Source organism: Talaromyces stipitatus, genomic scaffold (genome assembly GCF_000003125.1).
Source record: "Talaromyces stipitatus ATCC 10500 scf_1105507295549 genomic scaffold, whole genome shotgun sequence".
Lineage (NCBI taxonomy): Eukaryota > Fungi > Ascomycota > Eurotiomycetes > Eurotiales > Trichocomaceae > Talaromyces > Talaromyces stipitatus.
In genome coordinates this window covers 3,096,606-3,123,797 of record NW_002990117.1, presented here as the reverse complement: position 1 = coordinate 3,123,797, position 27,192 = coordinate 3,096,606, and the positions used below count along the sequence as shown (strand labels likewise).

The following is a 27,192-nucleotide window of genomic DNA, read 5'->3' as shown; positions in this document are numbered from 1 at the left end:
GAGTAAAGAACAGCTTCTGATTGGGTAGAGGTGCGCTTCCGAAGTACGGACATTGGACAAGGAACTGCAGAGAGCTTGGACCGTCTGTGCCAAGACATCAACACTTTTACTGCTGATAATTGGCATCTGTGCTCGCTTATTCAGTTGTCGCTGCTAGTTATTATGGGTTGACTTCTAAGCTGCAACCTTGGAAGTTTTGACGAGACAGAAATCCATTTGTCACTGTTTATGTCCAAGACAGGACGCTCGAGCATACATGACTGAGTTCCCACAATCCGCAGAAGCTATAAGTTAGACAATGAAACAAGCTCTTCGGCATACTCAATAAGTGGCAGACACTGACTCTAACCTCTCAATCTAGGATTCAATCATATATAATCCGTGCAACTAGAATGAAGCAGAATTAGTGCTATAGATACTGGAGGATGTTCCTCCAGATAGATGCCAAGAATGATGTAAGAGGACAAACCGATATCGCCGAGGAGCAAATCTTATCTTGGCCTGGATCCATGCATGCAGAGATTCAAAGATCAATGGCTTGGTTCTAACTCCTGCATCGGTCGCGCATAGGGGGATTTAGAACTGGACTATGAGCAAGTAAATTGATTCCTCTCAAGCCACGCCTCTGATAAGTCCAGACCGTGAAGACTCGGAGAAAAAAGAAAGAAAAGAGCAAGCGGGGGAGGAGTAAAACATGGTGTATTTTTTAATTACGGTTACCGCGCTAAGCCTGCATATGCAGGCGGTCAAAAGCAGCCCTGGCGTTAGCCACAACCGATAGACCGCTTCCTGGGCTTGAAGCCCAATCAGAGTGCACTACCGGCAGATCTCATCCCACATATGTGGGTCTAAATACACAGAATTTTTATTCTGCCGCCAAGTGGTATTTTTGGAAAAATACCTGACGATCGATCTTTTTTTCTTTCCCGCCCTCGTACCTGCCTACCTTGTTGCAACTTTTTCCTCCTCTTCTTCTCCTTCTACAGTCCAATTTCTCATTGATCCCTCTTTCCCCTCTACTCCATTTTTATATCCCGTGCAGAAGTGGCAGACGAGACAGACGCTTAGTCTTGAAAGCTGCTAATGCTTCGGTAGAGTGACTCTGATTCGACTTTGTCCTTTGAGGACCTTTCTGAATTGAAATCACTTCATATATAAAAGAAAAGAAGAAAAAAAAAAAAGAGAGAGAGAGAGATGCCGCAGCACGAGGCCGCATCGCCCCGCACTGCTCGCGTGAGTGACAATGCAGCTCCCTCTAGCCCGTCAGGCGGAGGGGTTGCCTCATATCAGTCGGCGACAAGCTTGCAGCCGCTTCCCACCATGCCTGCAGCTGGTCATGGTGACTTGATTGCCCCCGCAACTTCCCCCATCCTCGGTGTCTCCGAAAAGTTGATGGCCTTGGAGCTCGAAGATGGCACTGTGTATCAAGGTTACAGCTTTGGTGCCGAGAAGAGTGTCGCTGGGGAATTGGTTTTCCAGACCGGTATGGTAGGCTACCCCGAGTCTATCACCGATCCATCCTACCGAGGACAAATTCTCGTGATTACATTTCCTTTGGTGGGCAACTATGGTGTCCCTCCACGGGACACAATGGACGAGATCCTGAAAGAGCTTCCCAAGCACTTCGAGTCGTCTCAAATTCATATTGCGGCCTTGGTCGTAGCCAGCTATTCTGGCGAAGACTACTCCCACTTCTTGGCCCGGTCATCACTCGGTCAATGGCTCAAGGAGGAGGGTGTCCCGGCTATCTATGGTGTTGATACCCGATCTCTGACAAAGCGGATCCGCGAGGAAGGTAGCATGCTCGGTCGTCTGTTGCTCGAGTCTTCTAAAGTACCCAATGGCGCCGAGAGCAACGGTACCACCACTCCAGGTCGATGGAAACAACATTACGAGCAAATTGAATGGGTGGATCCCAACAAGAAGAACCTTGTGGCTGAGGGTATGTCTCCTGTTTCGCGTAAAAATGTTTTCCGATGGAAACGCTAATTCGACTTGTCATAGTGTCTATTCGAGAGCCTCGACTTTTCACTCCCCCAGAAGCCGTCGCCCTAAAACACCCCTCCGGTCGACCGGTACGTGTCTTGTGCTTAGACGTTGGTATGAAATACAATCAACTCCGATGCCTTCTGTCACGTGGCGTAGAAGTTTTGGTCATCCCATGGGACTACGATTTCCACACTCTTGCAGGACGCGAATATGACGGTCTCTTCGTTTCCAACGGTCCCGGTGACCCTGCGACGATTGCTACCGCTGTGCAGAACATCTCAAAAACCGTGCAGGAAGGTAGAATACCCATTTTTGGTATTTGCTTGGGTCATCAGCTACTCGCCAGAGCTGTTGGTGCCAACACGATCAAAATGAAGTTTGGTAACCGAGGTCACAATATTCCTTGCACCAGTATGGTCACTGGAAAGTGTCATATCACTTCCCAAAATCATGGATACGCCGTCGATGCAGCTACACTTCCAGAGGGTTGGCAGGAACTCTTCGTAAACGCCAACGACGGCAGTAACGAAGGTATACGCCATGTTAGTCGTCCATACTTCAGTGTTCAATTCCACCCAGAAAGCACTCCCGGTCCTCGTGACACCGAGTACCTTTTTGACGTATTCATCAACACGATCAAGACTGTTTTGGCTTCGCCCGAAGCTTTGAACAAACCTGTCGACTTCCCTGGTGGAACTATTGAAGAAAACATTCAGAAGGCGCCACGCGTATCTGTCAAAAAAGTCCTCGTTTTGGGCAGTGGAGGTTTGAGCATTGGCCAAGCTGGTGAATTTGATTACTCTGGTAGTCAAGCCATCAAGGCGTTGAAACAGGAAGGAATCTACACCATCCTTATCAACCCCAACATCGCCACTATTCAAACCTCGAAGGGTCTTGCCGACAAGGTCTACTTCCTACCTGTGAATGCCGACTTCGTGCGCAAGGTCATCAAGCACGAGCGACCAGATGCCATCTATGTCACATTTGGTGGTCAGACAGCGTTGCAAGTCGGTATCCAATTGAAGGATGAGTTCGAAGCACTTGGCGTGAAGGTGCTTGGAACGCCGATTGAGACGATCATTACTACCGAAGACCGAGAGTTGTTCGCACGAAGCATGGAATCGATTGGCGAGAAATGTGCCAAGTCCGCTTCTGCTTCCAACATCGAAGAGGCCATGCGGGTCGTTGAGGACATTGGCTTCCCTGTCATTGTACGCGCAGCTTACGCTCTTGGTGGTCTTGGTAGCGGTTTCGCCGAAGATCCTAAGCAGCTACGAGAGCTCTGTACCAAGGCTTTTGCTGCCAGTCCTCAAGTCCTCATTGAGCGAAGTATGAAAGGCTGGAAGGAGATCGAGTACGAGGTCGTTCGAGACGCGCAAGACAACTGTATCACTGTCTGTAACATGGAGAACTTTGACCCTCTGGGTATCCACACAGGTGACTCCATCGTCGTTGCGCCTTCTCAGACACTTTCAGATGAGGACTACAACATGTTGCGAACAACTGCTGTCAATGTCATTCGTCATTTGGGAGTTGTCGGGGAATGTAACATTCAATATGCCCTTAATCCATTCTCCAAGGAATACTGCATTATTGAAGTGAATGCGCGTCTGTCACGTTCTTCTGCTCTCGCTTCAAAAGCAACCGGTTATCCTCTTGCTTTCATCGCAGCCAAACTTGGTCTCGGTATTCCATTGAATGAGATCTCCAACTCAGTCACAAAGGTCACTTGTGCCTGCTTCGAACCATCTCTTGATTATGTCGTTGTTAAGATTCCTCGTTGGGATTTGAAAAAGTTCACCCGTGTTTCCAACCAGCTCGGTTCATCCATGAAGAGTGTGGGTGAGGTCATGAGTATCGGTAGGACTTTTGAAGAGGCAATCCAAAAGGCCATTCGCTCTGTTGACTTTCACAACTTGGGTTTCAACGAGACGAGTGCGCTGATGTCAATTGATACTGAGCTCCAGACACCTTCGGATCAGCGTCTCTTCGCCATTGCTAATGCTATGCACAATGGGTACTCTGTCGATGATATCTGGAAGTTGACTCAGATCGACAAGTGGTTCCTGCGCAAACTTAAGGGCCTCAGTGACTTCGGCAAAACTCTCTCCGCAAAGTATAACGCTACGAATGTACCTGTCAACCTCATTCGCCAGGCCAAGCAACTCGGTTTCGCTGATCGTCAGCTTGCTAAGTTCTTGAGCTCGAATGAATTGGCTATCAGACGTATGCGTGTGGAGGCCGGCATCATTCCAGTTGTGAAACAAATCGACACCGTTGCCGCGGAGTTCCCAGCCTTTACAAACTACCTGTACTTGACTTATAACGGTTCGGAACATGATATCTCATTCAACGATCATGGTGTCATGGTGCTCGGATCTGGTGTTTACCGAATTGGATCCTCCGTGGAGTTCGACTGGTGCTCTGTCAGAACCATCCGTACACTAAGAGAACAAGGCCACAAGACTGTCATGGTTAACTATAACCCGGAAACTGTCAGTACTGATTACGATGAAGCTGACAGGCTCTACTTCGAGAACATTAATCTGGAGACCGTCTTGGATATCTACCAACTAGAGTCATCCAGCGGTGTTATTATGTCCATGGGTGGTCAGACTCCCAACAATATCGCATTGCCGTTGCACCGTCTCAACGTCAAGATTTTGGGAACATCTCCAGAAATGATTGATAGCGCAGAGAATCGTTACAAATTCTCCCGAATGCTCGACCGCATCGGAGTGGATCAGCCTGCCTGGAAGGAGTTGACCAGCATTGAAGAGGCCACTGCTTTCTGCGACAAAGTCAACTATCCAGTGTTGGTGCGACCATCTTACGTTCTTTCAGGAGCTGCCATGAACACTGTTTACTCCAAGGATGATCTGGCAAACTATTTGAAGCAGGCGGCTGATGTCTCTCGCGAGCACCCAGTCGTCATCACCAAGTACATTGAGAATGCCAAGGAAATTGAAATGGACGCAGTAGCCCGCAACGGTGTCATGGTCGGCCATTTCATCTCAGAGCATGTTGAAAATGCTGGTGTCCACTCTGGTGATGCTACTCTCATTCTCCCCCCCCAGGATTTGGACCCCGAGACAGTCAGACGTATCGAGGATGCCACGCGAAAGATCGGAAACGCGCTCAACGTCACTGGTCCTTACAACATTCAGTTCATTGCCAAAGACAATGATATCAAGGTTATTGAGTGCAATGTTCGTGCTTCTCGTTCCTTCCCATTCGTCTCCAAGGTCATGGGCGTCGATTTGATCGAGATGGCAACAAAGGCTATGTTGGGTATACCATTCCAAGAATATCCTCCAGTCACCATCCCCAAGGACTACGTCGGTGTCAAGGTTCCTCAATTCTCCTTTTCTCGTCTCTCTGGTGCGGATCCTGTGTTGGGTGTCGAGATGGCTTCGACTGGTGAAGTTGCTTGTTTCGGTCGTAACCGAGCAGAGGCTTATCTTAAGGCTTTGATCTCAACAGGCTTCCGTCTCCCCAAGAAGAACATCTTGCTCTCTATTGGTTCATTCAAAGAGAAGCTGGAAATGCTTCCTTCTATCCAAAAACTGCACAAGATGGGCTACAATTTGTTTGCTACCGCCGGTACCGCTGATTATATCAAGGAGCATGGTATTCCTGTCAAGTATCTAGAACTCCTCAATGGAGAGGAGGAGGATCTCAAGTCGGAGTACTCTTTGACACAGCATCTCGCCAACAACTTGATTGACTTGTACATCAACTTGCCATCAAGCAACAGATATCGTCGTCCTGCCAACTACATGAGTAAGGGTTACAGGACTAGACGTATGGCGGTTGACTATCAGACTCCCCTGGTCACTAATGTTAAGAACGCAAAGATCTTGATTGAGGCGCTTGCTCAGCAGTTTGAGCTTGAGATTCTCACCATTGACCACCAAACCAGCCATCGTACCATGGTGCTACCTGGCCTTATCAACGTAGCATCTTTTGTTCCGGGATTAGTTACTTCAGGTTCAAAGGATTTCGAGCAGGTAACGAAGGCCTGCATCGCTGCTGGTTTCACTATGATCCGTGTCATGCCCGTCGGTGTAGATGCCTCTGTGACAGACGCCGTTGCCTTGAAGGCAGCCCAACAGAACTCAAAGACCGGAGTCTATTGTGATTTCAACCTGTCTGTTGCCGCGACAGCTACCAATGCGGAACAAATCGGTCATATCACCGGAGAAGTTGGAGCCCTTTTCATTCCCTTCAATCACTTGTCTGGAAACATCAATAAGGTAGCTGCAGTCACCAGCCACTTTGGAGTCTGGCCCGCCAACAAACCTATGATTACCGATGCCAGAGCTACCGACCTGGCGTCAATTCTTCTCTTGGCAAGCTTGCACAACCGAAACGTTCATGTCCTGAACGTTTCCTCCAAGGAAGACATCAACTTGATCGCTTTGAGTAAGGAGAAGGGCCTCAAGGTCACTTGTGATGTTTCCATCTACAGTCTCTTCCTTACTCAGAAGGACTTCCCTGACTGCACTGGGTTGCCAACTGTTGAGGATCAAAATGCCCTTTGGGAGCACTTAAGTACTATTGACGTTTTCTCCATTGGTACCATTCCATATCAACTAGCTGGTAAAGAAGCTAGTCCCACAGTCGGTGTTGCCGATGCATTGCCCTTACTGCTCACCGCAGCTTCTCAAAATAAGTTGACTATCGATGACATTACGACTCGTCTTTATGACAACCCCAAGAGGATCTTCGAGCTTCATGACCAGCTAGACACCTATGTGGAAGTTGAGATTGATCGTCCATATGTTTTCAACAGTGGCAATGTCTGGTCACCATTCAATGGCAAGCCAATGAAGGGATCTGTTCACCGTGTGGTTTTCCAGAACAAGACCTCTTGTCTCGACGGCGATATCCAGGCCGAAGCTGTTCAAGGTTCGGATATGTCCGGTCACCGCATCGTGCCACAATCGCCTTCAGTCAAGGCATTCTCCCCACGGGTGCAGCCTAAGTTTGATGCAATCGAACGACGATTCTCGACCAGTACTCCTGTACGACCTTTCCGTTCAAAGGCAGCTGATACCGTTCCTAACGTCCCTGAGCTCGGTCCCCCGCTCTTCACTCCTTCATCTCAAACATCGACTTCTTTGCTTGAGCTTCTTTCGCGCTCGACATTTAAGCAGAAGCACGTCATTTCCGTCAACCAATTCACCCGTGCTGATCTCCATCTCCTCTTCACCGTGGCTCAGGAGATGCGTTTAGGAGTTGAGAGACAGGGAGTGCTTGATATTTTGAAGGGTCGTGTCTTGTGTACATTGTTCTACGAGCCTTCCACACGCACATCTGCTTCTTTCGACGCAGCCATGCAGCGACTTGGAGGCCGCACTATTGCGATCTCTACCGAGCACTCCTCGACAAAGAAGGGCGAGACACTCCAGGACACCATCCGCACCTTGGGTTGCTATGGTGATGCGGTTGTTCTTCGTCACCCTGATGAAAAGAGCGCCCATACTGCCGCCAAATTCTCTCCTGTGCCTATCATTAATGGTGGAAATGGCAGCCTTGAACACCCAACTCAGGCATTCCTTGACCTTTTCACCATCCGGGAAGAACTTGGTACAGTCGGTGGCTTGACTGTGACCTTCCTTGGCGATTTGAGATACGGTCGCACTGTGCACTCCTTGATCAAATTGCTCCAATTCTATGATGTCCGTGTTCAATTGGTAGCTCCCAAGGCTCTTTCATTACCAGAAGATGTACGCAAATTGGTCGTTTCTTCCGGCCAGTTGGTCTTAGAATCGGAGGAGCTCACTCCAGAGATTATTGCTCGCTCTGATGTGTTGTACTGCACACGTGTGCAAAAGGAGCGTTTCGCCGATTTGAACGAATACGAAAGACTTAAGGATAGCTTCGTCGTTGACAACTCGGTCTTGAAACATGCAAAGAGCCACATGGTTGTTATGCATCCATTGCCGAGAAACGCTGAGATTGGGGAGGAGGTCGACTTTGACCAGAGAGCAGCCTATTTTAGACAGGTAAGTCTGACCCTTACAGTGTTGATCTCGAATATACTAACTCTTAATTTGTAGATGCGTTATGGTCTTTACTGCCGCATGGCATTGTTGGCTCTCATTCTAGCACCTTAGATACTCTCGACAATCTGGTCGAAAGTTGTGGGCAAACGAGGACAGTCATGCCATGAGTCGATCTCGATGATATAAATCTTTTCTTTGCTGTTATACTCGCACCTGTGACATTTTTCGCATGTACCAAAAGTTATTGTGTTACACTAAACAGAACGTAGACTTTTTTAAAGTTTGGATAGGAACAGATAGATTCCTAGATGATTTTATGTATAATGTGTGAAGATTGGCATTAATGGGTGCTGTATGTGTATGGTTTATGATTCATCTGTGTCGTCGTGTTTTTGGTGTCTGTGTATGGTTTGGGCTGGTGTTGCGTTTATCTTCTACTTTTTGCATAGCGTGGATGGGTTTGGCGTGTGATATGTATGAATATACAATCAATTCATTTTTCTTCTTCTTATTTTGTTTCCTCGATTACATTGTTTTTCGTGTAATCGAGATATGGAGAAGTCCAGGATCTCGTCTCCACAGAGAAGTCAATCATCCACTCTGCAAATTTTAGAAAGTAGTCATAGTCCACTTCGTCCAAATTTTGTCTTTTTCTCTTTTTTTTTGCCATTGCCAATATTCAACATTATTCATTTTTCTGAGACAGTTATGATTCGCTCTGATTACATTTTTCGAACTCTGTTGTGACTATTGTGGAAGTTCTAAATAGAGATTCAATCAAGTCCTACCCCTAACTGGGATACTCTCACCAGACGATCCTACGAGATACATCAATCTCCATTTCAACGACACAAAGAAAAACACCAAATCTGACGACACAATACCAATTAACTAAGTACGAACGATGGTTCCCCTTTTCAATCTCCCAATACAATCCGTCATGCACTCCGAATTCGATATAAAAGGGCTAACCTTTTTCCACTCCACCTCCAATGCAGAAATCATGCCTTCCAATCCTTCAATATTTTCCCTATAGCTCTGATTGAGTTTTCGTTCATGTCTCAGTTGCTCTTCCCTTTGACCAAGGAGAAATCCTAGGCTTTGGATGATGTCTATTTGTAATCTGAGCTGGTTGTCTCCTTCCTCGTTATTGATACTGTCTAGATTTTGTTGTTGTTGCTGCCGCTCACGTAAAGAATTAATCGCAGAATGGAGGCGTTCCAATGAACAACTCAGCATTTCGAGTAAATCGATCAGACCTGATGAGCCTAGAGCGTCGATGCAGGAAGAGAGGTTGTTGTTGGATTTGATGAGGTGGTTGATTTCGGCTGTGAGGATTTTAAATTCGGTTTGTTGTATGGTCTCTGTATGTTCTTTTTTTTGGGCTTGGAGGGGTGTTTGGTTGTAGGTCTTGTATAAGGGTTGTTCGACAGGGGTGTCGGCGTCTGGATCGAGTATCGACTGATACGTGCTGCTACTCTCATCTATAGTGCTTCGTGTCGACTTTGAGGTGGTAGAGAAGAGTATGTCTATTTTCTCTTCTAGTCTTTCCATTCTCTGGACGATTATCGCTCCGAGGTCAGGGGTTATTTCTTGCAACTTTTGAATTTGATGATCATCTGTTTCGATATCGCCTCTCTGAATAAGTTCATCGGACTTTCGACATAGCCACCTGAAGGCCATCAGCGCACTCTCCATTCTTGTGTATGATAATCAACTCACTTGAATGGGATTTTCTCAAGGCTCTTTATCTTCCGCAATGAAGAAAAACTTAGCGTATGCTTCAACTCATCACTTTTCCGCTTCTGTTTCTGCTGCTCTTCCTCCTGATTGCATTTCTGGCTGTAATGGCTGCTCACGCTCGTAACCCCAACAGAACTAGCAATACTCCTGACGCTCTCCTGGTTTCGTGAAACGATGCTACTACTACGTGCACTTGTCTCACTATCCGTGGCGATCTTGACCGTACATTCCGTACTGTTATTTGGTTCCTCCGACGCAGAATACACAGAAGACGACGAAGATAATGAATTCGCGACATCGATGGTATTGTTTGACCAAGGCCCATCCCCATCGATGTTGTCGTCGCTGTTGTTAGTTTTTATTTGGTCTAGGCGTAAAGTATAATCGTTCCCCTTTGTGGCCTTTGGTGATGGCTGATCGTGACATTGAGATACGCAGCCTAATGCCAGGAGGTCGTCGCTCTGTCTGTGTTGGTGTTTGGTGAAAGTAGTATTTAGGCCCATCGTGCGAGAGATAGACGGCGTCATTGATCGCAGTGCATGTGAGCAGATGGTCTGCTAGAATCGGACATGCGATATATGTAGGTAATTTCCAGTAGCAGAGTGAAGTCGAAGTAGGTAGGGGTAGTATTCTTAGGAGTGAGGAAGACCAGTTTGGGGTAATGTTATTTTCCAGCTTCGGTTTCCCTCATTTAGACACGATATCTGACTCATGAAGGAAAAAGTAAGCAAAAGTCTGATGTAATGTTCTTCGGAGCCATGGGAGGGTAGATGGAATATCCACGGAATGCCCTAACCAACATGACTTTGAATTCTAAAGCTTATCCAGATGTCACAGAATCCATCGATGGTACAAGTTTGGAGACTTTGATTAAGACATTCATTCTATATGTGTAAATTTATATATACAGTATCTAAACTTATGGTACTGAATCTATGTATATAGATCTATAACACCCAAGCTGGATATCACTCCTATATTCACGCATCCGGCCAGTACTTCTTCAGCAGATCTTTTTTATTAACCTTACCCATCGCATTGCGCTCTATTCCTTGAACAATTTTCAGGATCGTGGGTATTTTGTAAGGAGCCATTTCTTGCTTTAACTGCGTTCTTAGGGTTGATAAGTCCAAGGGGCCGGCCTTCAGTTGTAGGATGATCAATTTCAGCTCAAACATAAACACAATCAAAGATCAAACAGGAAAATGATTTACTTACGCCATCTCTAAGCTTGATAACGGCCGCAACACGCTGGCCCCATTCTTCATCCGTCACACCGACAACGGCGACTTCCTGTATATTCTCCAAACTGAGTATTTTCCGCTCGACTTCCAGCGCAGATACCTTGTATCCACCGGTCTTGATCAGATCAACCGATGCGCGGCCCTGGATGTAGTATGCGCCGTTTTCTTTGGAGCGCTTCGCAACATCTCCTGTCTTGAACCACCCGTCGGGTGTAAATTCTTTGGCCGTGGCTTCCGGCTTGTTCCAGTATTCGAGGAAGACGTTATCGCCCTTAATCTCAATCATGCCGTCCTCTTCATCTTGCTCAATTATCTTTTTGGTTTCTTTATCCGTCAGCCGCACCTGAACTCCGGGTAACGGCCAGCCCACGCTTCCGTCCAATCGCCGAGACACATCCAGACCACAACTGATACCCATTCCAATTTCAGTCATTCCATACCGCTCTAGTAAAACCTGGCCAGTTATTTCTGCAAATTTGACTTTAATCGGAGTTGGTAGAGCAGCAGACCCGCTGACAACAAGCCGAAGCGCTTTGGCACCTTCTCTCGAACTGGTCTCAGCATCCGTAGACCGAATGTGCGCATCGAAATAGTCGACTAGGCGGGAGTATATAGTAGGTACGGCCATGAACATTGTTGACGAGCCCTTGTCCTGCCATCTTTCCCAGATGATTCTTGGGTCAAATTTGGGGTACATTTCCACTGTTGCGCCGCTAAGGAAAGACGCAGTCAGACCGTTGATGATGCCGTGAACGTGATGCAAGGGTAGGACGTGTATCAGGTGGTCTGATGAAGTATACTTCCAGGCTTTGACTAGACAATCAGCTTGGAATGTGATGTTCTTATGCGTTGTAACGCAGCCTTTTGGATTGGATGTTGTGCCAGATGTGTATATCATGAGAGCTCTTCGGTTCAGAGGTAACGACTCATGGAAGGGTGGAAGTAAGACTATATTTATATTCTTTGTGCTCGAAAGCGGGTTGAACTCTGTGAAGGGCACATCCTTGACTTGTTCGCGTAGAGCTATATGGACCTTGTCGAAGAATGGATGAATCACAACCAACGAGGGCTGAGAGTCACCAATTGTATAAAAAAGCTCTTTGATGGGATGTGAGGTGCCTACAAGCGCAAAAAAAATAGGTAAGTAAGGATGCGCAGCATCTCGACCTATTCGAAGTAAGAAAACATACAGAGAGGGACGCAAACGCCCCCGGCAGCCCATACAGCCCACTGCATCACGACATAGTCATAGCCATTGGGAATTAGAAATGCTATCCTTCTCTGATCCAAATCAGCCAGTGACAAATGTTCCAGCAGCCACTTCTTCTTCTCCGATACATCTGACAACAGTTGTCTGTACGTGAAGCTCTCTCCTTTTGTACGATCTATTACAGCCACCTTCTTGCTGTCAGTGGTCGCATGGTTCTTAGCCGCAACGAACAGCGGCAATGAGGGAATGGACGTGATCTCTGGCACATCGGACGTATCACGACCTCGCAGTACAGTTGCAGCGATTACAGGAGCAGTCATTACGACAGCAGCGACTGCTATAAGAAGAGGAGTGGAATGTTTCCAGTTAAAGAAAGCTGGGAAGTTGGTGGCCGGGGTGAGGTTATTAGCCGTAGTCGCAAGAGACATAACTATGTATAATTCATGAGCCAGCTGCAATGAAGCTCAGCCACCTGAATGTCTATCTGGCTCCGTGTATAGATCCAAATACAATAAATAAAGAGTAAAAAGAAAAAGAAGGAGATCAATAGAGGGCAGGTCGTTGGATCGGTTGCCGAAGTAAATCGGACAGATTCCTGAGGCACTAATCCAGGAACCTGTACTCTTCGGTTTTTCTTCTGACTGCCGAGGTACGATGGTGATTGGCTGCTGACTAAGCGTGGCTTGTCGGAATGTAGCCGGCTTGGCACGACGATATCGGATTGACTCAAAAAGCTAAAGACGACAGCTTTATACAACTCTGTCTCAATTCTATCTGGCTGCATCACAGAGCAGACTTAAGAAAGCGATGCTGGTACTGCCTGCACTTCGATCGAGGAAATTCCCAATCTCGATACCGCGCCAGTTCCTGCGCCATGCAACCACGACACCAAAAATAAAAAAGTACCAGCAGAAAACAAACCTACACAAACTCTATCAGCTCAAATGGAGGCCATTGATCTCTATCAAAGAAGGCACTTTCTATCGCGATTACCCTGTCTCCTCAGACGCTTCCGGACAAGAGAACCATCCATTATTGAATAAAATCGATTTCACGCTTCCGTCCAGACCGCCGCAATGGCCGGAGCTTCCCCCGCCGACTTGCGGGAAGCGTGCGAAAGAGCGTTATGAAAGGGAGTTGCGTCAAGAACAATCAATACAAGAAGAGGAAGGACCATTTCATTGGGCCGTTATTGGCTCTGATAGTACGGAGTTCTTCAATGTGCTTCAAGGTCGATACATTGCAGTGCCGCCTCGATCACGTCAGTATCCACATTTGATCTCTCGGAAATTTACACCAAAGGACCCTAGGAAGAGATCACCGAGCAACGCGATTGCTTATGTGGGATTCAGTGGGGAAGGCTCACAAGCAACAGGCGGCACACGAGGAGCCTATCTCAGCGCGAGATATGAAAGTCTACGGGAGGATACCGATTGGACAGTACGGCAGTACTTGACGGGACAAACGGAACTCAATCCTTTAGAGGACGAGAATGCCGGAGAAAACCTGGATCAGGCTCAATTGGAGCAGGTTATTAAAGATTTCAGATTGCAAGAACTTTTGGCATTGCCCATGTCTAGCCTCAGCAATGGACAAACGAGACGTACGCGAATAGCCAAAGCATTGTTGTCCACCCCGGAGCTACTTCTTCTGGATGAGCCATTTAGTAAGTACTTCTAGTAAACAAGACTTAGTGTTCGTTAGGCTAACGGTCGAGCTTAGTGGGTCTCGACCCTGCTACAACTGAAAGCATATCATCCCTCTTACGGAATCTCGCGTATCGATGCTCACCCAGAGTCATGATTTCACTACGCCCACAAGATGCCATTCCTGACTGGATCACGCATGTATTGATTCTCGACAATCGCCGGATAGCTTTTAGTGGACCCAAGAAGGATTTCTACAAACAAGCGACAAAGGCCTGCGGAATATCTACAAGTGAAGCCAGCAAGGCTAGAACACCATTGCGTTGGCTATTTGCACCGGGTGGATTATTCGAGCTACAACGTTACAAATTTGCAGATGACAAGAAAACAAAAGTTATCCAATACTCCAAGAGCAATGTCGGGGTGGCTGATCCGACAGCCCTGACGCAGATTTCTCAACACGGGAAGCCGGTAATTGAGATGGAGGGTGTACATGTCCAGTATGGGGAAAAGGTCGTTCTCGGGAATTGGATGCAGATAGTGCGAGGTAGGAAACGAAACAAGATGGGCTTGTGGTGGAGAGTTCGTCAGGGTCAGAGGTGGGCCATTCTCGGGGCCAATGGCTCAGGCAAGACGACATTATTGTCTGTCATCACATCTGATCATCCGCAAGCATATGCGCAACCAGTTCGTCTATTTGGTAGATCCCGCTTACCAGAACAAGGCGTACCTGGTATATCTATATTCGACCTTCAAGCCCGAATGGGCCATTCCTCTCCAGAGATTCACGCCTTCTTCCCTCGACAGCTTTCTGTCCGTGCGTCAATCGAGTCTGCATGGGCAGATACATTCCTCTCGAAGCCGGTCTTGACCTACGAACGCGATACCCTCGTCGACGCAGTTTTGGAATATTTCAAACCAGAACTAGATCCTTCAGCAGAAGACGTGAAAGGCGCTAAATCGGCTACCCATTCAGAGGAAGGAATAGACATGTCATTTATTCCGAAAACATTCCGAGAAAACCTCACAGATGCGACCGCCGTGGATAATAGATCAACATCGACACCTGTGTATCATCCGAAACATAATATTGATTACGCCGACAATGTGACTTTTGGCCAACTCTCCGTTGCGCAACAGCGTCTGGTGCTGTTCATTCGAGCCATCATAAAGAAACAGGAACTTATAATTCTGGACGAAGCCTTTTCAGGCATGCCGGCTAATATGCGCGAAAAGTGTTTTTACCTTTTGAATAATTCCGGCCTACCGACAGCCGAACAAGATCCAGAATTAGCCAGCCTGCCGTTACCCTACCTAGGACCTGAACAAGCTTTGATTGTGGTGAGCCATCTTCCAGAGGAAATTCCAGACACTGTACGATTCTGGATGCGACTGCCGTCCGAAGTCGGGGACGGTCAAAAGTTAGAATTCGCGCAGGGCGTGTTACCGGATGATAGTACTTTATCATCCGATCGAAAAGCCTGGGACACGATCTGGTCTGAAAATTCATTATCCAAGGCAATGTTCTTGTACGGGAAAGATAACGAGGGAGAACTCACTGACGGGAAGAGATATCGTTACGTTATTCCGCGCAAGTCACGATCGAAACGCAAGTCCACGGCGATGAATAACGACTCAAATGAGTCAGAAGAACTGGAAGAGGAGGAAGAAGAGGATGAAGAAGTATATGAGGATGAGGATGAAATAGAAGACGCTGAAGAAGAAGCAGAGTCAGATAAGATGCGTACTTGAGGTGATGTCGCATCTATTATTGTATATTATTGTCGATATTACTATACCCTACTTCTTGATCACCATGCACATATCCTGGATTATGCCAATATTGATATCCCTATTGACTATTGAGTAGGAGATCCTTGACTTTCTCATGATTGTTCACCACTGCCAGGAATATGGGAGTCAGACCATTATGATTCTTTGCATCTACATCAACACGTTTGGTGTCAAGCAATAATTGTACCACTGCACAATGTCCGTTTCTCGAGGCTAGGGATAGAGGTGTTGAGCCTGTTGCATCTCTTGCGTCAACATCCACCCTACTGTCCTTTAGTAAGATCTTGACTACCGTGTTATGCCCGTTCTCCGCAGCTAGGGATAGAGGTGTCTGAAAGACAACGTCTCTTGAATTCACATCAATGTCTTTGACCTTCAGTAGCAATTTGACAACTGGTCCATGCCCGTTCTCGGCAGCCCAAGATAATGGCGTTCGGCCGTGACCATCCGTTGAATCGCCCAAACGCCCATCTTGAAGCAAGGCTCGGACGACGGTAACATGACCATTTTCAGAAGCTAAAGATAGTGGCGTCCGGCGACGAGAGTTCATGGAATTGACGTCTACTCGAGCATCCTTCAACAACAATCTGACAACTGTTCCATGGCCATTCTCTGCGGCTAGCGACAGCGGCGTCTGGCCAGACACATTTCGTGAATTTACATCCACTCGTTCAGTCTTTATCAGCATTTTGGCCACCGTCAAATGTCCATTTTCGCAAGCCCGAGAGAGTGGTGTTGTGCCACTGATATCCTTTGAATCCAGATCCTTCATATCCATGGCAAGGAGAAGTCTCACAACTCCTACATGCCCATTTTCGGCTGCGTAGGAAAGCGGACCTTCGTTCAAATTGTCTCCTAACTCCGGGTCCACAGGTCCGGTTTCAAGCAGACATCTCACTACTGCTTCGTGTCCATGCTCTGCAGCAAAGGATATCGCTGTTCGACCGAGGGAATCTTTAAGATTAACGTCCACTTCTTGTCTCTCTTGGCTTTCAGATAAGAACAACCTAATTAAATCGGCATGCCCTTCTCTGGCTGCCAACATAAGCGCCGTTAAGCCATCATCATCCATGGCATTATTACCGTCGCAACCCCCGAGCCATATACTCTTCTCTGCTGTGCCTTTGATCCCATGTTTTGCAGCCCAGAGCAGCGCGGAACAACTCCCATTGCGCACATTATGTCGGTATAACTTGGGGACAAGGAGGAAATTAAGACGACGATTGACTTGCGACAGAGAGTTGATATCGCTGTCTCTTTCGAGAAAACTGGCGACCAGCGCCAAAAGCTCGGGGGGCAAGGAAAGGAAGGACATTGAGTTTGAGAGTAGGATTGATTATGTTCATAAGAAGTTTGAAGAGCTCCGATCTTACTGATGGGGAGCTGTGTTACCTAGGTACTTATAATAATGAGCTTGCGCCCAGTATTCTGGTTTAATTCATCTGCTCGACTAGTATTTGAAGCTAAGTCGGTCGACTTAATCAATGTAACGGTTGTGACCGCTTCGAATCAGAAATGAAGAGTTCTGGTTGGACGAACAAATTAATGGTGTGGTTAATTGTCGGTGTATTAACCCATGTAGATACAGGGTGCTACTGCAAGTGTCAAATATAAGATAGAATAGAAATATTGTATATACTACTTTATATACACATTCAAAAGTCATAACTGCATTACCAACTCCAATATTACTGAGCTTCCGCATCACCCGGCTCTCCAAGCTCACCCCCTTGCCCATTATCCACGCCATTTGCATCTTCAGTAAGACCCCTCTTAATCAAATCACTAAAATCAACTCCAACCTCGCCCAACATCGCAGCTTGTTCATCAAGGGTATCCATGCATTTCTGCCAAATCATTGTTCCTCGCTGTACACTACTCAATTGTCTGACAAGTATGGCGTTGAACTGGTCTAAATGCTCCTTTGCCCATTTGATGCATGCACTGGTCATCATGGGCGGGAAGCATTGTTGATATATGCCAATGGTGTTTTTCACAAGAGTGAAGTAGACGAATGATATTTGGAAAATGTATAGGGGGAGGTCGCCTTCAAAGATGCATTGGCGTGCACGTTTGTGGATGACTTCCGAACGAGCGCGCAGGTAGGCTTCGCGTGCGCGATCCTCGAATCCAAGACGAGCCAACCAACCAACATGGGTCTTTGTGGCTACTGAAAATGAATGCTTGTCTACCAATGCACGAGAGAGGATGCTCGCCAGATTGGTTGCTCGTTCGTCGACTTTCTGGTTGATGGCGTCCTGAGCAAAGGTGTTTCCTTTCAGGCCCCGAGCGAGCTTTCTTAACCTCTCAACACTCGACACAGCTTCCTCAAAGTGTTGCAGCGCAATGTCAATATCTAGTTCGTCGATTTGGCCTTCCACCCATCGCAGATTTTGTTGTTTACCGTCCACATCGATCCGTACTTCAGGCTTGTCTTTGAAACTCTCCGGGATATCGAATAAACTGGATTTACGACGTCCTTCCAGTTGGTTAAGGGAACGCATCGCATCACCGGCTCTACTTGAATTCTCAATTTCGGACCGGAGAGTTTTGCGGAGATCTTCAACTGTCTTGCGGAAAGTTGCCAAAAGCTCGTTCTTAGCTGTATTGTTACGTTGATCATATCGGTATGTATAAGACTGAGAACCGACGCGAATGTTGATTGCGTGAGGTACACCTTTATGCTCTGCTTCGGCGCGTGCTGCACCCGATCCAAGATTTGCCCCCAAGTCAATCATATCAATATCCTGAAGCTGCCAACATTCTTCAGCCACTAGTTTAGTTGGAGCCGGACCACGTTGCTGATTTGGACTATTGGGGTCAATCCGCTTGCGCTTCTTGGCAGCTACCAGCAAGTGATCATTAAGCAAGACGATATGTACCGGTCGACGCGGTTTCCAGGTCGCGGAGTCAAGTTCTACCCAGTGACCACTTTCAAGGACGATGTGTCGACCTGGAATGGCGGGGAGGAACTTTTGAGACCCTTCAACTGTTTTCCATAACGCGTGGAGTTGTAGGTTCCACATATTTTCGAGGTTTGCAACTGAGCTTCTATTACTGCGTTTCATTGTGCGATCATCAACATCCAACAGCTGATTCGACCCGGTTGCTTCGTGGGTTTGACCCAGCGTTGTCGTCAGCTCTGACATTAGTGTACGCAAAGTACGCATTTCACCCTTGAGTTTCTCTGCTTCTTCGCTGATTTTGATAAATTGTGTCCGGTTTTGGTACACATTCTGCTGCAGATCTGTCGACGTGCGGTTCTTCACTCTGCGCAAGCTCTGTTGATAATCTCGAATCTCCTCCTCAGAAGCATTAGCGAGGAGTCCAGCCACATCTGCGACAACATTAATCTTTATGCAATATAATGAGAGAAGAGGGTTTCACACATTTCTCGACTGGTAACGAAGGATCCTTCAGTGCTTTAAGATCAACCTCCAGCGTGACACCTGGTCCAGCTTGCAATCCACTCGGGATAGCAGACGGTCCATCCCGATTCTTGAATACTTGTAAATCCGACGGCAGACTCGGTATGGGAGGGGCATCAAGACTCGAGTCGGGAACTGGATTAAAACGAGCAGAGTAACGGCGCTTAACAAGATCCGATGTAGTACCACCACCACCACCACCTCCTCCTCCTCCTCCTCCTGGCGGTGCGGCCGAGGGTCCCCTTTCAGACGGGGTTGGGCCGGTGATGGGCTGCGGCGCACTGATTTGTGGTCGACGGCGCGATTTGTTTCTCAGGGTGAGACCACGGACGTCCATGAGTTTATCTAATTGCGAAGCCATCTTGCCGCAGCAATGGCAGTTCCTTTTGCTTGGTTGACGTTGTTGTCCTTCCCGAACATACGGAGTAAACGTGTGGGCACTGACTGAAACGCCGCGGCGGAACAACGTTGATCCACCAGCTCAAAATTAATTTTAGCCGCGAGCGAGTCGAGTCTGTAGCAGAGCTCCCGAACAAACAACAACAACGTCTCAATCCATTATTACATCCACGGATTGACTTGCAACCACCTAATCCTTTATACTTTGCTCTTCCGAGTATCTAGTTCGCAGTCACATTAACATCACATCCATCATGAAGACGTCCACATTGATTGCCCTCTCGACGGGCACCGTGATTACAGGTTTTCTCGGTATGTCACTTATCATCTATTCCACGAAATTGTACCTTGCTAATCATGATTTATCAACAGCATATGCAGTATGGTTCGACTACAAAAGACAGTCCGATCCTGAATTCCGAAAAGCTTTAAAAAGAGACAACCGTCGCATGGCTCGCGCCGCAAAGGAAGAGGCCGAGGCCCAAGGCGCCGCTCAACGGGAACAAATCAAGAAAGCCGTCAATGCCGCAAAGGACGAAGGATTCCCTACAGACTTGGAAGAGAAGGAGGCCTATTTCATGGGTCAAGTCGCCAAGGGGGAAAGTCTCTGCGCCGAAGGATCGGACAATGTCGAAGCGGCCCTCGCTTTTTACAAGGCGCTCAAGGTCTATCCTCAACCCAAGGATTTGATTTCGATATATGATAAGACTGTGCCTAAGGATGTGCTGGAGATTCTTGCCGAGATGGTTGCTTTGGATACTGGGTTGAAACTTGGTTCTTTTACCACTGAGGGTGCCGGCGCCGACAACCATGGAGTGGAATAAATCGACCTAGTCCTGTGATGACTGAATTCAGGGGGAACACTACACACATAATAATTCGACACGGACTAGATTTCGAAACGCATCCTTCTTCGACACGGTATATGCTACGTCTCATGCACACATAAAGGAACCGTCCACCTGAAACACCCAAACTAAACACTCAAACTCCACTTCTCCACTGTACACTTCCTCGCATTTGTTTTATTCATTTTTCTGCAGACAGGTTACGAGCATTCTGAGATGAAAAGATCCGGCGCAGTCTGCATGTGTTGGATGATTGTGATTGTCGGATTGTCCGAGGCTGATTTCATTATCGTTGTTGTATTTGAAGGACAGCTTGATGCTGGCACTGTACTCTTTTGTTTGCCTCCTTATAAAGACGCTTTCTAATTGTATTTTATCTTGCGAATGATTCAATTCTTTATATGAATGGCTCTGTATATTGCTTACTTCATTACCTAACAGGAAACAATCGTCAAGAAGGAAGGCGTGCCGAGAATAACCCAATTCATAAGCACTGTTTATATACCATTCTTCATTCATCCATCGTCTCAATCCAGAGAGAAACAGCCTATTTCCTACTCTCCCTCCTCTCTCCAGCATACCCAACCCCATACTCCACCAATTCCTCAGAACTAGGACTATCCCTCTTCTTCCTCCATACCCTCACCAAAACCATCCCCGTCCACCAAAATACCAACGAATCCACAATGTGATAAAACAAAACCCACCACCTCCAAGCAACCATTTCGTGGTGTGCGCTGTTCAAGCTTTCAATCGTGTCTTGCTCAAGCGGGAGTAGAAGTAAAGCTCGATACCAAGTTTCGGGCGTCCAGCTGTCGATGTTGTATGGCTGGCTTTTCGAGGAAACGGCGCGCGCAACGTCCATGTCGATTTTGTTGTTGATCGTGAGGTAGGTTACCGAAACGACGTAGACGAGTGCTGAGAGGGTGAAGAGGACTAGGAGAGAGAGGGAAATGGTTATTGTTAGGAGGATGGATTTGTGGCGCTGATCATTATCAGTCTTTCAACTCATTAGATCCAGTAAAAAGGGGATACTACGAACCTTTTTATACGCATCCCTCCTAAGAAAAACATTGGCTACCAAGGAGGCAATACTCAGCACCAACCCGTATCCCGCTGCACCGTTGGTGACATGTCCCTGATTCAGGGATAGTTTTTCCGGTAGAACATGGAGATAGAAATCCTCTCTGTTTGCAGTATGGTCGGTAGCATTGTTGCTCAAGACATGATAAGAGTCAACTTCAGTCTTTTGAATGTGCAGAAATGCAACCATTCGAGAGACGAGTGCGAGTTGGATGGTTGCTGTGATGAGGAGGATGGTGAAGGGGATATAGAGGGCTCTCTTTTGGAACATTTTCTTCGTTTCATCAGTTCGTTCTAGGGCCTGGGTAGGTGGTGCTCTGAAATTTTGAATCATGAAAGAAGTTCCAGGTTACCTAGGCAGGGTCAATGTATTTCTATATAGAAAATGAGGCTTTTGAGGCTCAAAATGGCCGTCAGTCGCTTTCCAGAGCTATATCCATGCATACCATCCACCACCCCTCAGCTGGGGCTGACACTCTTCCCAGCCTCAGCTCTAAACTAGACACTAAAAGTCACACATATCCTTCAAGGAGAGCTCTGTGTATAACAAAGGGACATGACTGCTATGTTGTTATATTGTACATTGAGCAACTTTCCGTCCACAGCCTTGGAAGCCGTTAGACAGGAGAGACAGGTGTGTTTGCGCTTTTCAGGAGAGATGTAACCTGACTACCTAGGTACTATGCAAGTAAGGTATACCAGAATCTTTAGGTGCAGCCGGGTAGAAACAGGACATCTGCCTAAATACAGCGACGTGCATATGAATACTCAGAAGGAGGACACTGCATTTTCAGCAAGCAGAAAATAAATGCAAACACCCGTTCTTCTTGAAACAAGACTCCTGCGCCTTCCCGGCATCCCTGCAGGTGGTTAGGCCGCAAGGATACCCTCCATATTCCTTAAACAGGAAATATTAATGGGGAAATGTCGATTGCCGTCCGCAGTGCATCCATTCAATAGTATGCTATGCGCTGTCGTATGCAGATTGCTAAATCCGTAGGCAGAAAGTCCTGTATACATTCTGATGAAAATAGACTTTCCAACGTCTGTTTGATATTATTTACGCATATTGGGTAGTACAGTGCCACGACCTGCCTTGAAAGCTGAAATTCTAATGCATGTATTCTGTATCCTACCCTAAATAGATACACAGCCTGATATCTGACTAGGAGTCTGTTCCTAGGTATGCGATGTTAGTAGAATGGAAGTGGACATGAAGAAGCATCAATTAAATCCCGATTCTCATGATTATATACAAATATGCAGTGTGTAAATCCTCCGGCACTTCCATGCCGATGTATATGACAACTAAACGCCGCAGAATGGGTATACATAACAAAACCCCGAATGAATCCTCAGAAGACATAATAACAGAAAACGAATTGAAACGTATCGTGATACACAGTTGACAGAATTGGTTAGAGTTCTGCGCTCGTAAATCATTGAAAAAAATACCGAATGCCGCCTTTCGACTCGTTGGCAAGACTCCTACCCCGATAAAACGCCATTTTATGTTAAACCGACTCCGTTCTCTGAAGAATGGGATGATAAGGAGGATATGTGAAATGTGATGTACAAGTCTGCACAGGGTACGTGCAATAGAAGGAAAAGGTTAGGGCCCAATCCACTTCAATAAAACAGATACCAAATGTTGTCGATGAACCGGCTTCGCAATATAATCATTCATCCCACTAGCGAGATAAATATCCGAATCTCCCTTGAGAGCATTTCCCGTCATGGCGATAATAGGCACATCACGACTCATCCCGCGAATGGCAATAGTAGCATCCACGCCGTCCATGACCGGCATATTGATATCCATCAATATCGCATTGTAGGATAGGGGTTTCTGTTTGACTTTGCGGACCGCTTCGGCGCCGTTCCAGGCCGTGTCTACTTTCTCGAAGCCAATCATATTGAGCATTTTGAGCATGATTGTTTGATTCATCATGTTATCTTCAACCAGCAAAAGTTGTTTGCGGGGTGCTAGTTGTTGGATTTGGGCGTTTAGATCCACACATCGGTTCTCGCTTCGGCGTCTTTCGGGTCGTGTGTTGTCCACCACGGACATCTTTACTGCTAACCAGAAGGTACTTCCGCGACAGTTTGAATTTGATGCAAAACCCACTGATCCATCCATGAGCTCGGCTAGACTCTTGCAAATGGATAGTCCTAAGCCTGTGCCTTGATACCTCTTTCGACTCGTGTCTGCAAATCGTGTGAATGGAGTGAAAAGCGAGTTTGCCGCATCTACGGGAACGCCAATACCCGTATCGACAACCATGGTGGTTACTTCATACGTTGACGAATCTTGCGGGTCCTCCGTGACTTTGACCGAAACCTCAACGCTGCCTTCGTCTGTAAACTTGACGGCATTGCTAATGAGATTCTGAATAATCTGGCGATATCGAAGAGGGTCTCCTTTCAAGTGTTTTGGTAACTGATCCGAGTAATGGACACGCAAGTCAACTCCTGGTTTTACAGACGATTGACAATTTCGAAGTACGGCACCAACGACTTCTTTCACATCCACGACACCAGGAGTTATCGTGAAAGTGCCGGACGACAGTTTGGAGTAATCGAGGACGTCGTTGATGATTTGTAACAAGACGGAGCCAGTGTCTTCAATGATATTGATGTATTCCTTTTGCTTCTCATCCACATTCGTTGCTGCAAGCATCTGTATGGACATCAACATGCCGTGCATCGGAGTCCTAATCTCATGGCTCATATTCGCCAGGAAATCAGATTTGAGTTTGGAGGACTCCTCAAAAGCTGCAATCAGCCGGCTTTCGGCTGCTTTGCGTTCTGTGAGATCTCTTGTGACCTTGACAAAGCCAACATGGCGACCCGCTGTATATACCGGGGTGATCATGACATTGGCCCAGAAACGCGATCCATCCTTTCGATATCGCCAACCTTCGTCTTCTACTTTGCCTTCTCTCAGACACACCTCCAACTCTTTCCCAGGTTTGTCAGCTGCTCGATCGTCTTCGCCGTAGAAGGTCGAGAAGTGGCGACCAATAATATCATCTGAACTGTAGCCTTTCATGATGGCAGCACCGGAATTCCACGTCGCAACACAGCCAGAAGTGTCCAGCATAAAGATAGCGTAATCCTTCACCGTATCGACGAGGATTTTGTACGTTTCGTTCATATACGCTAGCTCTTTATTGCTCTGACGGACTGACGATTCCTTGGTGACATCATGTGCAGTAAGAACCACATAGAGTAAATTGCCCTGATCCTGAATGGGCGCAATGTGAACACTGTATACAGCGAAACTGGTGCCGTCGTCAATTTCGATATCGTCTATGATCTGCACTTCCCCTGTCTTGATAGCGTTTGAAATCACGCGGTGAAGGCTGCTGGTGCTGGCGGCAGGCACTTTGTGAGCCGGAAGGTCATAAATGCTGTGGCCTATTACCTCTGAGCGAGTATAACCGCTAAAGGACAAATGGCTATCTGAGATTTGCGCCACCCGCAGTTTCGCATCGAGCACAACAGTCGGTAGCGGAGACAGGGAGAAAATACGGCCCAATTCCGAGTCGGGGGCCGGAGAGGCTTGTTCAAAGGGATCAAGAGGTTGGATTAAATGGGAGTTGGATCGTCGCGCGGGTTCTGGTTTGTTTTCGTTTACTCGAAGTACAGTCGTCATCACGGGAGATGATTGCGGCCTTGATCCGCCCGGCTTTATCGTAAGAGGCGCGAACATGTTTGCCAGTATTCCATCGCTTCCTCCATTGACGGCCATTGGGGTTGGTGGTTGCTGCATGAAAAATCTAGCAGGAGACATCGATATGAAGGAGAGATTGGGCGACAGTCATTTGAGTATCGGTCTTTATCTGCTGATGTTCCGGATGTGGGGAATTGGCTGATTGAAGGTGGAGCTGTGATGCTATGCAGAGGGGTAGGCTTTCTGTCTGTAGTAAAAGGATCTACCTAACATCAGGCGTATGGAGAATCCTGTTGATGATAGGAAATCGAAGGAAAGTGAAGAGAGAAGAGAGGAGACCGTCGGGCTCAGACTTGAATACTCGAGAACACTGGCAGTGACGCATGGATGGAAGTGGGACAGAAACGGTTTTATCCCCAATGGAATGGCGTGCCACTTACGGAAGTGTAAGATTCCAGACGCCGAAGCACGGTAGCTGCAGGCTTTTTTGAACTAGAACAAGATCTCCACAGAGGATGAGATGTCTGTCTTTTTGTTGTTTTTTCCATTCACACCTATCTTCTTACAGAGGACAGATTATATCAGAGCAGTAAATGAATATGAGGAATCCTGTTTTGTTCAAGGGGTCTGTCCTAAGCCAGGAAGGGTTTAGTCATGAACGGATTCAATACAGATGATTGGTTTCTGGGCCTAGTTTACACAGAGGCTAGCACCAATAAGGACTAGCCCATGTCATTCTATTGACATGATTGGTCGGGAGAGGCAGCCTGATCTGCCATATCGGCGATCGGGTGCGCTATGATGTAATGCCACATTTTATCCTGATTCATGCAAAACTCTGTCTGAAGTCACCTGACCGTTCGCCAAATGTCAGCGTGCTACTCCCTCCAGCGCGGATTAACTATAATCCGAGAGTCATGTGACCTCCGTAAAGGGGTCAGCGCACCTGTAATAACCCCAACTAGCACATTGACACCAAACAGCTTGGGATGCCTTAAGATGAATGGTGCCTGAGATGACTAAGCAAGCATGTTTCAATAGTTGGCTACTCCGTAGTTTCATCTCTGGCTTAGCATGAACTAGACTTTGTCCGCCAAGACCTTGATGGATATCGTGAAACGCCCAGGTGGTTGCCTACACGATCAACTCGCTGACTCACAAACATGTACCTAAGTCAGCAAACGGTAGTTAACTGTATAGAGGACTTCGTCTAGAGTCGCAAACCCAAGTATCAAAGCTATCTGCCAGTTGTAAATCCCTACAATGGCCACAAACATGGCCGGCTCACCACTCTACAGCTACACCGTCGCGCCTCACCTAGCCGCTGAATTCGACGTCCCCTTCGCCGACTTTGCGCTTGCGCACCCTCAATATAAATTCTTTGTTGTCGCCGGTTTCGTATTCACGAAGCGCTCTCATTCCCAACCTCTACCGGCCTCTGCATCAGAATACGTCAAGATAAAACACTTATCCTCATCAGCCACAACATCCAAATCAGAACGAGGGCAGAACGAGCCACTAATGCTAATCATTCAACGCGCCCTCGACGACTCCTACGGCGGCTACTGGGATTTCCCCGGGGGCTCGCTGGAGCCCCACGACCAAACAATCCTAGACGGCGTGGCGCGCGAAGTCTTGGAAGAAACCGGTTTGCACGTGAGTAAGATCCGTGATATAGTCCGCATCGACACATGGATTGGATCCAAGAGTCAGATGTTGGTGGCTGGGAAATTCAGTTTTGTGGTTGATGTGCATGAAGCCGCGGATACGGTGGGGTGGGAGGAGAAAATCAAATTGGCGCCGGAGGAGCACGTGAGGTGGTTGTGGGTGAGTGAGGAGGAGATTGAGAAGAGTGCTGTTAGGCCGGGAGAGGATAGAATTGTGCCTTATGCGTTTGTGGGCGTGCAGGGGGAGACGGCATGGGAGGCGTTCAAGACGTGTTTGAGACTTGAGGGCAGGGGATCTCGACGAGCGACATTGACCGGAGATTGAGACTGGGGTCCAGACTTCTTAGCAACATTGATACATACCCTAATCATATATCGACGCTTCAGTAGAAGCAACACTAACTGTAATACTCAGGTCCTGCATGAGGCACAAATATTGATAAGCCAATGCAGT

At 47.2% G+C, this 27,192-nt stretch overlaps 10 protein-coding genes across 10 annotated transcripts, besides 2 other annotated features; 4 read left to right on the top strand and 6 right to left on the bottom strand.

The window, feature by feature from the left end:
* Positions 1–1,194: 1,194 nt before the first annotated feature.
* TSTA_020060 (bifunctional pyrimidine biosynthesis protein (PyrABCN), putative) lies at positions 1,195–8,285 on the top strand (the record flags this gene model as incomplete). Its single annotated transcript, XM_002484136.1, has 3 exons — positions 1,195–1,942; positions 2,005–8,000; positions 8,055–8,285. The coding sequence occupies 3 exons, from the start codon at positions 1,195–1,197 to the stop codon at positions 8,109–8,111; spliced, it is 6,801 nt and encodes a 2,266-aa protein (XP_002484181.1). The 3' UTR covers positions 8,112–8,285.
* Positions 8,286–8,891: 606 nt separating this feature from the next.
* TSTA_020050 (uncharacterized protein) lies at positions 8,892–10,246 on the bottom strand (the record flags this gene model as incomplete). Its single annotated transcript, XM_002484135.1, has 2 exons — positions 8,892–9,699; positions 9,723–10,246. 2 exons carry the CDS (start codon positions 10,244–10,246, stop codon positions 8,892–8,894), a joined length of 1,332 nt encoding a protein of 443 aa, XP_002484180.1.
* Positions 10,247–10,723: 477 nt separating this feature from the next.
* Positions 10,724–12,625, bottom strand: TSTA_020040 (peroxisomal AMP binding enzyme, putative; the record flags this gene model as incomplete). Its single annotated transcript, XM_002484134.1, has 3 exons — positions 10,724–10,885; positions 10,962–12,106; positions 12,178–12,625. 3 exons carry the CDS (start codon positions 12,623–12,625, stop codon positions 10,724–10,726), a joined length of 1,755 nt encoding a protein of 584 aa, XP_002484179.1.
* A 377-nt stretch (positions 12,626–13,002) lies between these two features.
* On the top strand, positions 13,003–15,595 carry TSTA_020030 (ABC transporter, putative; the record flags this gene model as incomplete). The annotated part of the gene is made up of 2 exons (XM_002484133.1): positions 13,003–13,863; positions 13,920–15,595. Coding segments are annotated over 2 exons (2,537 nt in total), but the record flags the coding sequence as incomplete, so codon positions are not given.
* Positions 15,490–15,573: a sequence feature (CT-rich).
* Positions 15,596–15,695: 100 nt separating the features above from the next.
* On the bottom strand, positions 15,696–16,952 carry TSTA_020020 (ion channel nompc, putative; the record flags this gene model as incomplete). Its single annotated transcript, XM_002484132.1, has 2 exons — positions 15,696–16,591; positions 16,745–16,952. The coding sequence occupies 2 exons, from the start codon at positions 16,950–16,952 to the stop codon at positions 15,696–15,698; spliced, it is 1,104 nt and encodes a 367-aa protein (XP_002484177.1).
* Positions 16,953–17,250: 298 nt separating this feature from the next.
* TSTA_020010 (Exocyst complex component Exo84, putative) lies at positions 17,251–19,426 on the bottom strand (the record flags this gene model as incomplete). The annotated part of the gene is made up of 2 exons (XM_002484131.1): positions 17,251–18,974; positions 19,027–19,426. The coding sequence occupies 2 exons, from the start codon at positions 19,424–19,426 to the stop codon at positions 17,326–17,328; spliced, it is 2,049 nt and encodes a 682-aa protein (XP_002484176.1). The 3' UTR covers positions 17,251–17,325.
* Positions 19,266–19,286: a microsatellite.
* Positions 19,427–19,584: 158 nt separating the features above from the next.
* Positions 19,585–20,991, top strand: TSTA_020000 (mitochondrial import receptor subunit (Tom20), putative). The gene is made up of 2 exons (XM_002484130.1): positions 19,585–19,776; positions 19,837–20,991. Exons 1-2 carry the CDS (start codon positions 19,719–19,721, stop codon positions 20,286–20,288), a joined length of 510 nt encoding a protein of 169 aa, XP_002484175.1. The 5' UTR covers positions 19,585–19,718; the 3' UTR covers positions 20,289–20,991.
* Positions 20,860–21,666, bottom strand: TSTA_019990 (uncharacterized protein; the record flags this gene model as incomplete). Its single annotated transcript, XM_002484129.1, has 2 exons — positions 20,860–21,297; positions 21,355–21,666. 2 exons carry the CDS (start codon positions 21,664–21,666, stop codon positions 20,860–20,862), a joined length of 750 nt encoding a protein of 249 aa, XP_002484174.1.
* Positions 21,667–22,648: 982 nt separating this feature from the next.
* Positions 22,649–25,149, bottom strand: TSTA_019980 (sensor histidine kinase/response regulator Fos-1/TcsA; the record flags this gene model as incomplete). Its single annotated transcript, XM_002484128.1, has 1 exon — positions 22,649–25,149. The coding sequence occupies one exon, from the start codon at positions 25,147–25,149 to the stop codon at positions 23,008–23,010; it is 2,142 nt and encodes a 713-aa protein (XP_002484173.1). The 3' UTR covers positions 22,649–23,007.
* A 1,185-nt stretch (positions 25,150–26,334) lies between these two features.
* Positions 26,335–27,164, top strand: TSTA_019970 (NUDIX domain protein; the record flags this gene model as incomplete). The annotated part of the gene is made up of 2 exons (XM_002484127.1): positions 26,335–27,010; positions 27,154–27,164. The coding sequence occupies 2 exons, from the start codon at positions 26,335–26,337 to the stop codon at positions 27,162–27,164; spliced, it is 687 nt and encodes a 228-aa protein (XP_002484172.1).
* Positions 27,165–27,192: the final 28 nt, after the last annotated feature.

Excerpts from the sequence above, each read along its gene's own strand:
- TSTA_020000 (XM_002484130.1), top strand. The coding sequence starts at position 19,719 with ATGAAGACGTCCACATTGATTGCCCTCTCGACGGGCACCGTGATTACA. Across the intron at positions 19,777-19,836 it reads CGTGATTACAGGTTTTCTCG|CATATGCAGTATGGTTCGAC; the intron begins GTATGTCACTTA and ends ATTTATCAACAG.